Source organism: Pocillopora verrucosa, chromosome 5 (assembly GCF_036669915.1).
Source record: "Pocillopora verrucosa isolate sample1 chromosome 5, ASM3666991v2, whole genome shotgun sequence".
In the NCBI taxonomy this organism is placed as follows: Eukaryota; Metazoa; Cnidaria; class Anthozoa; order Scleractinia; family Pocilloporidae; genus Pocillopora; species Pocillopora verrucosa.
In genome coordinates this window covers 14,334,658-14,348,927 of record NC_089316.1, presented here as the reverse complement: position 1 = coordinate 14,348,927, position 14,270 = coordinate 14,334,658, and the positions used below count along the sequence as shown (strand labels likewise).

General features: G+C 40.0%; 1 protein-coding gene across 1 annotated transcript; it reads right to left on the bottom strand.

The window, feature by feature from the left end:
• Nucleotides 1-428: 428 nt before the first annotated feature.
• On the bottom strand, nucleotides 429-875 carry LOC136280729 (uncharacterized). The gene has a single exon (XM_066166405.1). The coding sequence runs from the start codon at nucleotides 873-875 to the stop codon at nucleotides 429-431; it is 447 nt and encodes a 148-aa protein (XP_066022502.1).
• Nucleotides 876-14,270: the final 13,395 nt, after the last annotated feature.

Sequence of the window (14,270 nt, the reverse complement as noted above, 5' to 3'; positions counted from 1 at the left end):
ACTGGTTTAGGGTTGGAAACGTTCAACAGCATCACTTCTGTATCCTTCTGGCTGACCTTCAGGTCAACTTGCTATGCGTCAGGTTGTCTTTTCCTGCACGTCTTCCTGAGTATGAGAGACCAACGCTAGATCACCTGCAAAATCTAGGTCCTCCATCGTTGGGAAGAGGGTCCATCTGATACCTCGTGACCGATGTTCTGTTGTGCGCCTCATTACTAAGTTAATGGTCATGTTGAAGAGCATCGCGGACATTGTACAGCCTTGTCTGAGGGCAGACCTCACTTCAGAGCTGGTTTCGCTGCTACTCTGCATGTGAAGTAGTTGCAGAAGCCTTTGATGATGTCGATAATCTGTTGTGGCATCCCATTGGCCCGAAAGGATGCGCCACGGACCTTCCCGGTGCACGCTGTCAAAAGCTTTCTCAAAGTCTACAAGTTGATATAGAGTTGCCTCTGCCACTCTGTGCACTGCTCTATAATGTTACGCAGGATAAAGATCTGGTCTCTGCATCCCTTTGCTTTCCAAAAGCCTGCGTGCTCCCTTCTCAGGTGTTGGTCCACTGTCTCGGCTATTGGTTGGACGATGATCTTGGTCAGGATCTTCCTGGGTACAGATAGTAAGGTGATTCCTGGCGACTTGTTGCAGTTTTTGAGGGCACCTTTCTTCGGAATCTTCACAATGACTCCCTCTGCCCGATCTTCAGACAACTTCTTCTCCTCCCAGATGTCTCTAAGGAGCGGCTGAAGTAGGTCAGCTGCTAGCTGTGCATCTGCTTTAAACACTTCTGCACCGAGATTGTCCTGTCCAAGGGATTTTTCGTTCTCGAGAGAGTTGATGGCTGCTCTGATCTTTTCCTGGGGGATTAGTGTTGACATCCAGGTCTCTCACTGCCTCTTATATATCTGCTTCTTTTGGTGGTGGATTGTTTGTTCCGAATATCACTTTGTCTTGCCCTCCCTGCTACATCTTCTACCTGGCTTACAAGCTCGTTCATGAGTATCTGCTTGTCTGTTCTTGTCACTCTCTTCACTATTTGGCTCGCTACCCTCTCCTCTACTGTTGATTTATCTCTCTTTCTCTTGGCCTCAAAGACTTTCTTCTTCAGAGTTCTTCTGTCTTCAATGGCGTCTCAGGTATCCTCTGTGATCCACTTCTTCCTCTTCCTCTGCTTTGTTCTTTGGCAGGCTTTGCAGGTATGCTTGTAGGCTATCGTCAACTGTCACCACTTTGTATTGGTGTCTCTCGAGCTTTCCAGCGTCTGGTCTTCAGCATCTGCCAGTACCTGGAACTTATTCTGCAGCTGAAGTATGAAGGCAGTCTTTACTTTAAGGTCTCGCAGCTTCTCCACGTCAGAGTGTTGCCCGCCGCTCCGACTGGATATGGTATTCCTCAGCTCCACCTTCCTTCTCCCACCAAAATCTTCATCGCACGACGCGGTGTGTTCTCCAGTTCTGATTCAAGCTCTTCGTGAAGGTGTCCTCGCTGTCTTACTCACTGTCGTTTGTTGGTGTGTAACACTGGATGATAGTTGTGTTGATTTGTCTCCCTTTGAATCTCACTTTGATGAGCCTGCTTTTGATTGGCTTCCACTCCAGCAGGCAGCCCTCGAGATCTTTCTTGAGGATGATGGCTGGTTCCTTATGTTGCTGGTGATCTCTTCTGAAATATAGCATTGCACAATAATAGCAAGACAGACATCTGGTCAATATGCGTTTTAAGCCCCAAGCACTATACTACTATCCTAACTAGTTAAACCACTTGGGATAGATTGTGCAGTTTGCGCAATGGAAGTATTAGCCAGCTTAAATGCTTCAACTGCTTGATTAGTCAAGCAAGGAAACACAAATAAACTGTACAAATTGCAAAAGTTATTTTAAGTAGTGAAAGTAAATCACATGGTAAAAGAAGCCTAAACAGTTCGATTGGACAAAAACCATAATTAGCTTAATTGGTATTAACTGCACAATCTCAACAATTGAGCTGAAATGGTTCAAATGGTTTAACAGTAAAAGGTCAACCAAGAAAAGTCGCACAATCTGTCTCAGCCGGTTGGAGTACTTTTAATGGTCAAATTAGCTGCAATCAATGAACGGTGCAAACTGCGCGATCTAGCTTAGTTTCCTGAAGTATTTAAAATAGTCAAAGTATTTTCGTCGATTCGACTTGTAAAATAGTCAAACCAGTAGACAAAGTTAAACTGCACAGATTACAGCATCTTTCTCAATTGGTTCAAGTAGTTGAAATGGTCCAACGGCACAAAATGCATAACTAGCTGAAATGGTTCCATCGCACAAACTGCACAATCTACCTTTAGTGGTTTAACTATTTAAGATAGTAGCATGACACTTGGGGCCTCTTACGTTCATTCCCCAAATATCAGGTATTTTTTGTTATTGTTGCGCAGTAATTTTGCGCCGGCCTTTTTTCTTATAATACTTATTATTTACTGGAATCCAACTGTCTTGCCGAGATTGACCATTCGACGGGTGTTCCCTTCAACAGTTTAAGCTAGTTTGAACATTTGAACTAATTCAACGAGTTGAGATAAACTGTGCAATTTGTGCAGTTTAACTGTTTTGGATAGTTTAATTAACTAGAAAAAAAATAAAATAGGACCTGAAGAAAGTTGGCTTGTTACCTCAGTCGGAAGAGCCCTGCACCAGTATCGCAGAGATCATGGGTTCAAGTCCTGTACGGGCCTGAATTTTTCATATCAACTACTCGTTTCAGTAGTGTTCTTAGCTGCGTGGATCTCTTAATATCATGTCTTCACAGCAGTGCAAATATATGAACTTCGTATATCTAAAATCTTCTCTATTCTCAGCTCTTTCGCACTCACAAAAGGTTTTCGCCTGTTTGCAGCTAATCATGCTGATTCTAGCTATATCATTCATAACAAGGTTTTTCTTTTTATTTGCTGCTAAACTTCGCACTTTTCAGCTCTATTGCACCAAAAACGCTTTTTGTGCTTGTTGCTTTTTGTCACGCTGTTGTAAGCTTTGTTGCAGTAAAACCGGTTTTTGGCCTTTTTGCATCTAATTCACTGACTTTATGTTCATCTCACCAGATACAAGGTTTGGGCTAGATTTTTTCCTAATTAAGCTGATGTTAGACTTTTTTCAGTTAATAGAGGTTTTCGCGTGTTTGCAGCCAATTACGCTGCCAAACTAGGCTGTTTTTAGCTCTATCGCTCCGGAAACCCTTTTTGTGCTTCTTTGCTGTTATTTAGGCCGTTGAAAGCCTTCTTGTATAAAAACCCGTTTCTTCGGCCTTTTTGCAGGTAATTGACTGATTTTAGCTTGATCTCACTAGAATAAAAGTTTGTGCTGGTTTTGTTAAATGACACTCTTTTAACCCTTTTTACACTGCATAGAGGTTTTGTCTTTTTGCAGGTAACCACGATGATTCTAACTAAATCATCTCACTCCAAAGAATGTTTTTGTCGTTTTGTTGCTAAATTACGCGGTTGTCACGTTTTTTTGCAGCGAAAAAGGTCTTCGCCTGTTTGCGGCTTTATCACGCTAATTGTAGCTGTTTTTCACTCAAATGAAAGTTTTTCCTGTTTTAGTCCAAAATTGCAATGTCCTCAGCTTTTTTCGCAGTGGAAACGATTTTCAGCTCTTCGAAGCTAATCACGTTGTTCTTAACCTAAATCTGAAGCACAACAACATTTTTGCTTTTTGCTGGAAATTTAGGCTCTTTTCAGCTCTATGGCAACCAAAACCCTCTTTGTGTTTTTTTGCCGTTGTTATCCAGTTTTTACTTTCTTTGAAGAAAAACTGCGTTCCTGGCCTTTTTTGGGCCAATTGACTGATGTTAGCTCAATCTCACTAAAAAGAACATTTTTGCTGTTTCGTTTCTATATGACGCTGTCTTTAGTCTTTATTCCATCATAAGATAAAACTACATATCTTATATTACAATGAATTGAAAAAACTACAGAAATCTACATACATATTATGAATTAAAAAGTATATCATTACAATAAATGGAGCTGTTTTCAGCTTTTCTGCACTGCATGGAGGTTTTGGTCTTTTTGCAGGTAATCACGATGATCGTAACTTTATATCACTGCAAAGAATGTTTTTGTGGTTTTGTCGCTGAATTACGCTGTTGTAAGGTTTTTTTTGCAGCGAAAAAGGTCTTCGCCTGTTGGCGGCTCTATCACGCTAATTGTAGCTGTTTCTCACTCAAATGAAAGTTTTTCCCTGTTTTAGTCCAAAATTGCAATGTCCTCAGCTTTTTTCGCACTGGAAACGGTTTCCAGCTGCTCAAAGCTAATCACGTTGTTTTAACGTAAATCTGAAGCACAGGAACATTTTTGGTCTTCGTTGGTAATTAACGCTCTTTTCCGCTCTATGGTACCCAAAACCGTTTTTGTGCTTGTTGGCTGTTGTTATCCAGTTTTTATTTTTGTTCAACAAAAACTGCGTTCCTGGCCTTTTTGGCCAATTGACTGATGTTAGCTCAATCTCACTAAAAAGAACGTTTTTGCTGTTTCGTTCCTATATTACGCTGTTTTCAGCTTTTCTGCACTGCATGGAGGTTTTGGTCTTTTTGCAGGTAATCACGATGATCCTAACTTTATATCACTGCAAAGAATGTTTTTGTGGTTTTGTCGCTAAATTACGCTTTTTTCAGGTTTTTTTGCAGCGAAAAAGGTCTTCGCCTGTTGGCGGCTCTATCACGCTAATTGTAGCTGTTTCTCACTCAAATGAAAGTTTTTCCCTGTTTTAGTCCAAAATTGCAATATCCTCAGCTTTTTTCGCACTGGAAACGGTTTCCAGCTGCTCAAAGCTAATCACGTTGTTTTAACGTAAATCTGAAGCACAGGAACATTTTTGGTCTTCGTTGGTAATTTACGCTCTTTTCCGCTCTATGGCAACCAAAACCGTTTTTGTGCTTGTTGGCTGTTGTTATCCAGTTTTTATTTTCGTTCAACAAAAACTGCTTTCCCGGCCTTTTTTGGGGAAATTGACAGATGTTAGCTCAATGTCAGTTGAAAAAACGTTTTTGCTGTTTTCTTGCTAAATTACGCTGTTTTCAGCTTTTCTGCACTGCATGGAGGTTTTGGTCTTTTTGCAGGTAATCACGATGATCGTTACTTTATCTCACTCCAAAAAATGTTTTTTTTGTTTTGTTGCTAAATTACGCTTTTTTCAGGTTTTTTTGCAGCGAAAAAGGTCTTCGCCTGTTGGCGGCTTTATCACCTTAATTCTTGTTGTTTCTCACTCAAATGAAAGTGTTTTCCTGTCTTAGTCCAAAATTGCAATGTCCTGACCTGTTTTCGAACTGGAAACGGTTTTCAGCTGTTCGAAGCTAATCACGCTGTTTGAACTAAAATCTGAAGCACAACAAAATTTTTGCTTTTGGCTGGTAATTTACGCTCTTTTTAGCTATTTCGCACCGGAAACCCTTTTTGTGCTTCTTTTCTGTTGTCATGCAGTTTTTAGCCTCCTTGAACAAACACTGCTTTCCTGGCCTTTCCTGGGCCAATTGTCTGATTTTAACATAATCTCAGTAAAAAGAAGGTGTTTGCTGTTTCGTTGCTAAATTACGCTGTTTTCAGCTTTTTTGTACTGGATAGAAGTTTTGGTCTTTTTTCAGGTAATCACGATGATTGTAACTTTCCCTCACTCTAAAGAATGTTTTTGTCGTTTTGTTGCTAAATTACGCTATTGTCAGGTTTTTTTGCACCGAAAAAGGTCTTCGCCTGTTTGCAGCTTTATCACGCTAATTCTAGCTGTTTCTCACTCAAATGAAAGTGTTTTCCTGTCTTAGTCCAAAATTGCAATATCCTGACCTTTTTTCGAACTGGAAACGGTTTTCAGCTGTTGGAAGCTAATCACGTTGTTTTAACTTATATCTGAAGCACAACAACAGTTTTGCTTTTCGCCGGTAATTTACGCTCTTTTCAGCTCTTTCGCACCGTAAACCCGTTTGGTGCTTCTTTTCTGTTGTTATGCAGTGTTTACCTTCCTTGAACAAAAACTGCTTTCCTAGCCTTTTTTGGGCCAATTGACTGATTTTAGCTTAATCTCACTAAAAAGAAGGTTTTTGCTGTTGTGACTCAAATGAAAGCGTTTTCCTGTTTTAGTCCAAAATTGCAATGTCCTCACCTTTTTTCGCACTGGAAACAGTTTTGAGCTGTTCGAAGGTAATCAGGTTGTTTTAACGTCAATCTCAACCACAACAAAATTTTTCTTTTCGCTAGAAATTTACGCTCTTTTCACCTCAATCGCACGGAAAACCCTTTTTGTGCTTGTTTGCTGTTGTTATAAAGTTTTTACCTTCCTTGAACAAAAACTGCTTTCCTAGGTTTTTGGGCCAATTGACTGATTTTAGCTGAATCTCACTAAAAAGAACGTTTTTCTTTTTCGTTGCTAAATTACGCTGTTTTCAGCTTTTTTGCACGGGATAGAGGCTTTGGTCCTTTTGCAGGTAATCACAATGATTCTTACTTTATCTTACTCCAAAGATTGTTTTTCTCGTTTTATTGCTAAATTAGGCTGTTGGCAGGTTTTTTTGCACCGAAAAAGGTTTCCGCTTGTTTGCGGGTTATCACACTAATTCTAGCTGCTTCTCACTCAAATGAAAGCTTTTCCCCGTTTAAGTCAAAAATTTCAATGTCCTCAACTTTTTTCGCACTGGAAACAGTTTTCGGCTGTTCGAAGCTAATCACGTTGTTTTAACTTAAATCTAAACCACAACAACATTTTTGCTTTTGCCTGGTAATTTGCGCTCTTTTCAGCTCTATAACCCCCAAAACCCTTTTTTTGCTTCTTTGCTGTTGTTATGCAGTTTTTACTTTCTTTTCTACAGAAACTGCTGAATCATCGTGATTATCTGCAAAAACACCAAATTCTTCTCGTGATTACCTACAAAAAGACAAAAACCTCTATCCACTGCAAAAAAGCTGAAAAGAGCGTAATTTAGCAACGAAACAGAAAAAACGTTCTTTTTAGTGAGATTCAGCTAAAATCAGTCAACTGGCCCAAAAAAACCCAGGAAAGCAGTTTTTGTTCAAGGGAAGGAAAAACTGCATAACAACAGCAAACAAGCACAAAAAGGGTTTTGGATGCGATAGAGCTGAAAAAGAGCGTAAATTACCAGCGAAACGCAAAAATGTTCTTGTGCTTTAGATTTAAGTTAAAACGACATAATTAGCCTCGAGGAGCTGAAAACCGTTTCCAGTGCGAAAAAAGGTGAGGACATTGCAAATGTGGACTAAAACAGGAAAAACACTTTCATTTGAGTGAGAAACAGCTACAATTAGCGTGATAAAGCCGCAAACAGGCGAAGACCTTTTTCGCTGCGAGAAAACCTGACAACAGCGTAATTTAACAGCAAAAACGTTTCGTTTAGTGAGATTAAGCTAAAATCACTCAATTGGCCCAGAAAAGGCCAGGAAAGCAGTTTTTGTTCAAGGAAGGTAAACACTGTATAACAACAGCAAACAAACACAAAAAGGGTTTTCCGTGCGAAAGAGCTGAAAAACGCGTAAATTACGAGCGAAAAGCAAAAATGTTGTTGTGCTTCAGATTTAAGTTAAAACAACCAGATTAGCTTCGAACGGCTTAAAACCGTTTGCAGTGCGGAAAAGGTGAAGATATTGGAATTTTTGACTAAAACAGGAATAACTTTCATTTGAGGGAGAAAGAGCTAGAATTAGCGTGATTAAGCCGCAAACAGGCCAAGACCCTTTTCGCTCGAAAAAAACCTGACAACAGCGTAATAGAGCAACAAAACGACAAAAACATTCTTTGGAGTTAGAGAAAGTTACAATCGTCCTGATATCCTGCAAAAAGACCAAAACTTCTATTCAGTGCAAAAAAGTTAAAAACAGCCTAATTTAGCAAGGAAGCAGCAAAAACGTTGCTTTTAGTGAGATTTAGCTGAAATCAGTCAATTGGCCCAAAAAAGGCCAGGAAAGCAGTTTTTGTCCAAGGAATGTAAAAACTGCGTAACAACAGAAAAGAAGCACATGAAGGGTTTTCGATGCGATATAGCTGAAAAGAACGTAAATTACCAGCGAAAAGCAAAAATGTTGTTGTGCTTCACATTAAAGTTAAAACAACGTGATTAGCTTCGAACAGCTTAAAACCGTTTCCAGTGCAAAAAAAGATGAGGACATTGCAATTTTGGACTAAAACAGGGAAAAACTTTCATTTGAGTGAAAAACAGCTACAATTGACGTGATAAAGCTGCAAACAGGCGAGGACCTTTTTCGCTGAAAAAAAACCTGACAAAAGCGTAATTAAGCAACAAAACCACAAAAACATTCTTTGCAGTGATATAAAGTTACGATCATCGTGATTACCTGCAAAAAGACCAAAACCTCCATGCAGTGCAGAAAAGCTGAAAACAGCGTAATATAGCAACGAAACAGGAAAAACGTTCTTTTTAGTGAGATCGAGCTAACATCAGTCAATTGGCCCAAAAAAGGCCAGGAACGCACTTTTCCTTCAAAGAAAGTAAAAACTGGATAACAACAGCAAAAAAAAACACAAAGAGGGTTTTGGTTGCCATAGAGCTGAAAAGAGCCTAAATTTCCAGCAAAAAGCAAAAATGTTGTTGTGCTTCAGATTTAGGTTAAGAACAACATGATTAGCTTCGAAGAGCTGAAAACCGTTTCCAGTGCGAAAAAAGGTCAGGACATATCAATTTCGGGTTTCCGGAGCGATAGAGGTAAAAACAGCCTAGTTTGGCAGCGTAATTGGCTGCAAACATGCGAAAACCTCTATTAACTGAAAAAGGTCTAACATCAGCTTAATTTAGCAAAAAATCCAGCCCAAACCTTGCATCTGGTGAGATGAACATAAAATCAGTGAATTACATGCAAAAAGGCCAAAAAACCGGTTTTACTGCAACAAAGTTTACGACAGCGTGACAAAAAGCAACAAGCACAAAAAGCGTTTTTGGTGCAATAGAGCTGAAAAGTGCGAAGTTTAGCAGCAAATAAAAAGAAAAACCTTGTTATGAATGATATAGCTAGAATCAGCATGATTAGCTGCAAACAGGCGAAAACCTTTTGTGAGTGCGAAAGAGTTGAAAATAGAGAAGATTTTAGATATACGAAGTTCATATATTTGCACTGCTGTGAAGACATGATATTAAGAGATCCACGCAGCTAAGAACACTACTGAAACGAGTAGTTGATATGAAAAATTCAGGCCCGTACAGGACTTGAACCCATGATCTCTGCGATACTGGTGCAGGGCTCTTCCGACTGAGGTAACAAGCCAACTTTCTTCAGGTCCTATTTTATTTTTTTACTAGTTAATTAAACTATCCAAAACAGTTAAACTGCACAAATTGCACAGTTTATCTCAACTCGTTGAATTAGTTCAAATGTTCAAACTAGCTTAAACTGTTGAAGGGGACAACCGTCGAATGGTCAATCTCGGCAAGACAGTTGGATTCCAGTAAATAATAAGTATTATAAGAAAAAAGGCCGGCGCAAAATTACTGCGCAACAATAACAAAGAATACCTGATATCTGGGGAATGTGCGTAAGAGGCCCCAAGTGTCATGCTACTATCTTAAATAGTTAAACCACTAAAGGTAGATTGTGCAGTTTGTGCGATGGAACCATTTCAGCTAGTTACGCATTTTGTGCCGTTGGACCATTTCAACTACTTGAACCAATTGAGAAAGATGCTGTAATCTGTGCAGTTTAACTTTGTCTACTCGTTTGACTATTTTACAAGTCGAATCGACGAAAATACTTTGACTATTTTAAATACTTCAGGAAACTAAGCTAGATCGCGCAGTTTGCACCGTTCATTGATTGCAGCTAATTTGACCATTAAAAGTACTCCAACCGGCTGAGACAGATTGTGCGACTTTTCTTGGTTGACCTTTTACTGTTAAACCATTTGAACCATTTCAGCTCAATTGTTGAGATTGTGCAGTTAATACCAATGAAGCTAATTATGGTGTTTGTCCAATCGAACTGTTTAGGCTTCTTTTACCATGTGATTTACTTTCACTACTTAAAATAACTTTTGCAATTTGTACAGTTTATTTGTGTTTCCTTGCTTGACTAATCAAGCAGTTGAAGCATTTAAGCTGGCTAATACTTCCATTGCGCAAACTGCACAATCTATCCCAAGTGGTTTACCTAGTTAGGATAGTAGTATAGTGCTTGGGGCTTTAAACGCATATTGACCAGATATCTGTCTTGTTATTATTGTGCAATGCTATATTCCAGAAGAGATCACCAGCAACATAAGGGACCAGCCATCATCCTCAAGAAAGATCTCGAGGGGTGCCTGCTGGAGTGGAAGCCAATCAAAAGCAGGCTCATCAAAGTGAGATTCAAAGGGAGACAAATCAACACAACTATCATCCAGTGTTACACACCAACAAACGACAGTGAGTAATACAGCGAGGACACCTTCACGAAGAGCTTGAATCAGAACTGGAGAACACACCGCGTCGTGCGATGAAGATTTTGGTGGGAGAAGGAAGGTGGAGCTGAGGAATACCATATCCAGTCGGAGCGGCGGGCAACACTCTGACGTGGAGAAGCTGCGAGACCTTAAAGTAAAGACTGCCTTCATACTTCAGCTGCAGAATAAGTTCCAGGTACTGGCAGATGCTGAAGACCAGACGCTGGAAAGCTCGAGAGACACCAATACAAAGTGGTGACAGTTGAAGATAGCCTACGAGCATACCTGCAAAGCCTGCCAAAGAACAAAGCAGAGGAAGAGGAAGAAGTGGATCACAGAGGATACCTGAGAAGCCATTGAAGACAGAAGAACTCTGAAGAAGAAAGTCTTTGAGGCCAAGAGAAAGAGAGATAAATCAACAGTAGAGGAGAGGGAAGCGAGCCAAATAGTGAAGAGAATGACAAGAACAGACAAGCAGATACTCATGAACGAGCTTGTAAGCCAGGCAGAAGATGTAGCAGGCAGGGCAAGACAAAGTGATATTCGGAACAAACAAACCACCACCAAAAGAAGCAGATATACAAGAGGCAGCGAGAGACCTGGATGTCAACGCTAATCCCCCAGGAAAAGATCAGAGCAGCCATCAACTCTCTCGAAAACGAAAAATCCCCTGGACAGGACAATCTCGGTGCAGAAGTGTTTAAAGCAGATCCACAGCTAGCAGCTGACCTACTTCAGCCGCTCCTTAGAGACATCTGGGAGGAGAAGAAGTTGCCTGAAGATCGGACAGAGGGAGTCATTGTGAAGATTCCGAAGAAAGGTGCCCTCAAAAACTGCAACAAGTCGCGAGGAATCACCTTAGTATCTGTACCCAGGAAGATCCTGGCCAAGATCATCGTCCAACCAATAGCCGAGACAGTGGACCAACACCTGAGAAGAGAGTACGTAGGCTTTTGGAAAGCAAAGGGATGTACAGACCAGATCTTTATCCTGCGTAACATTATAGAACAGTGCACAGAGCGCCAGAGGCAACTCTATATCAACTTGTAGACTTTGAGAAGGCTTTTGACAGCGTGCACCGGGAAGGTCCGTGGCGCATCCTTCGGGCCAATGGGATGCCACAACAGATTATCGACATCATCAAAGGCTTCTGCAACTACTTCACATGCAGAGTAGCAGCGAAACCAGCTCTGAAGTGAGGTCTGCCCTCAGACAAGGCTGTACAATGTCCGCGATGCTCTTCAACATGACCATTAACTTAGTAATGAGGCGCACAACAGAAGATCGGTCACGAGGTATCAGATGGACCCTCTTCCCAACGATGGAGGACCTAGATTTTGCAGGTGATCTAGCTTTGGTCTCTCATACTCAGGAAGACGTGCAGGAAAAGACAACCCGACGCATAGGAAGTTGACCTGAAGGTCAGCCAGAAGGATACAGAAGTGATGCTGTTGAACGTTTCCAACCCTAAACCAGTTCATGTTCACAGAGAAGACCTGACGACACCTGAGGAGTTCACTTACCTGGGCAGCACGGTAAGGTATGATCGAGGAGCAGGGAGTGACATCAAGAACCGTCTCAACAAGGTCAGAAACGCCTTGAGAATGCTAAACAACGTGTGGAAGTCCTCTCAGTACAGCACCAAGACCAAGCTGAAGATCTACCAAAGCTGTGTGATGTCCACGCTATGATATGACTCTGAATGCCGGAAGAGGACAGAGAGCAAAATCACCAGGCTGTAAGTCTTCCACACAAAGAACCCTCTCGAGAATCCTTCGAGTCTTTAGGCCTGACACCATCTCTAGTCAACGGCTACTTGCCCGCTGCAATCAAGACAGCATGGAGACCATCATCATGCGAAGGTGATGGAGATGGATTGGTCACGTAATGAGGAGAGAGCAGGACAACATCACTCGCACAGCCCTTCACTGAACACCTGAAGGAAAGGAGAAGAGGCCATGCAACACACCTGCGGTACCATCCAGAAGCTGGCCCGGAAGCGACAAAAGTTGCGATCCTTCATAGCCGCCCTACGTGCCACACGGCATGATGGGCACGAGTGAGTGAATGCGCTATCACAATTGTTGGACATTTTTTTTCATTTTTATTGCATGTATTGGTATACACGGAATATGAGCAAGCATATCCAGATGAGATAGTAGTTATCATAGTAGCCAAGATGGTGATTATGTATATAGTAGCCCAGACGATTATTCAGATAGTAATGATAGTTATTAGAGTAGCTTTATAGATGATAGTGAAATAAATGATGATGCTTCTTACTTTGATGACCAAGACGATATCTATACAAAATACTCATACATATTATTTATACAAAATAAACAAGATATTTTGATGATGGCAACATATTAGAGGCAGAAGAGGAATTACTTCAGATCAAATACGATTTCAGGAAACCAAGGATAACCCCTGATAATATTTTAGCATGTAATATTTATGTAGCATTATAATATAATGTTTATCGATCAAATGATTCATGGTGAATTGGACAAGGTAATATCTCCCTTCTGTTATAAACAAATAAAGGAACGATCAGTCATTACAGAAAAATGTTGGGAGGAACAGTGCTTCGAGAATTAAGCCCACGTGATTGTGTGCACCAATTGTGGGCTAGGTGACAGCTATGAACCAATGAAAGAGTTTAGCAGCCTCCATGATAATAGCTGTAAAATAATACTTTACTAAATAATACTTCAGGAAATACTATCTTAATAAGGTAACATTTAATCTAACCAAATAGTATGACATAATAATAGCAACAAAGAGCAAAAATAAGAACATAACAGTCTTTGAAAAGATAGACAACGTATTACCACAGATTAATGGTAATAAAAAACGGATGATCAATATCAATTTCATTGCGATATCAAATGATGTGCAAATCAATATAGATTACAACAAAGTAATCAGATCGAAAACAACCCATTAATATTATCACAGCCACTAGAACACTATATTGAAACTAATTAGTAATGACCAAAACAAAATCAGAAGTAAACTACTTCTCGAACTGTTGCTCTAAAGCATCAACCAGTGAACACATGTCTATGATAATATGATCTAGTTTTCAATTGGTCCAAATAACTCTCCTTATCAAATGACACTCCTCTTAAAAAGAACCTTTGCTCAATGAGTGTCTTTACACAGGTAATAAAAGCAAATCGACAGAATTCGATCTTCTTTTTAAAATCTTTCATTTCACAGTGCGTTTTTTATATCAAAGCACTATCAAGTATAATGCCAACTACGATGGGACTTGTAGTTACCCCTCCACCTATAGTACCAGCCACTATTAAACAAGATGATGACATATTGCATAACAGATCGTGTCTCTTGAACCTCTTATTGAGCTTCTCTATACAATCGAAGCCGTTTGTGATAGTATTTGTATAATAATGTTATTTCACTTATTGGGTTTTTGTTCAATGATATGATTGGTTTTTTTAAGACCCTCCAGAACCTGGTGGACCAGGTATACTAATTACTCTGTGTTGTCAGTCTTGTATCAGCACCAGAAAAGATAACCATACATATAATATGTGATTGTACTAAATTAACTGATTTATTAATAAGAATCTAACTGTAAGAACCACCATCCGACATTCCTTGAGCTGTTTGAGTCCTTACTTCAAATTCAGCAGCTAGACTAATGGGATAAAAAACAGTAATGTCTGTACATTTATTGTTTGTGTCTTCAATATATAGACGAACAAAATATTAGGATTGACGCTCCGAGGATTTATATGTATATTACACGATGGGCCTTTGTATCTGTCTTGAAAATGTATCTCATAAATAACAGATATGTCAAGAGTTATATGACCAGTTGATGTTTCGAAAGAGAAATGGGCCATA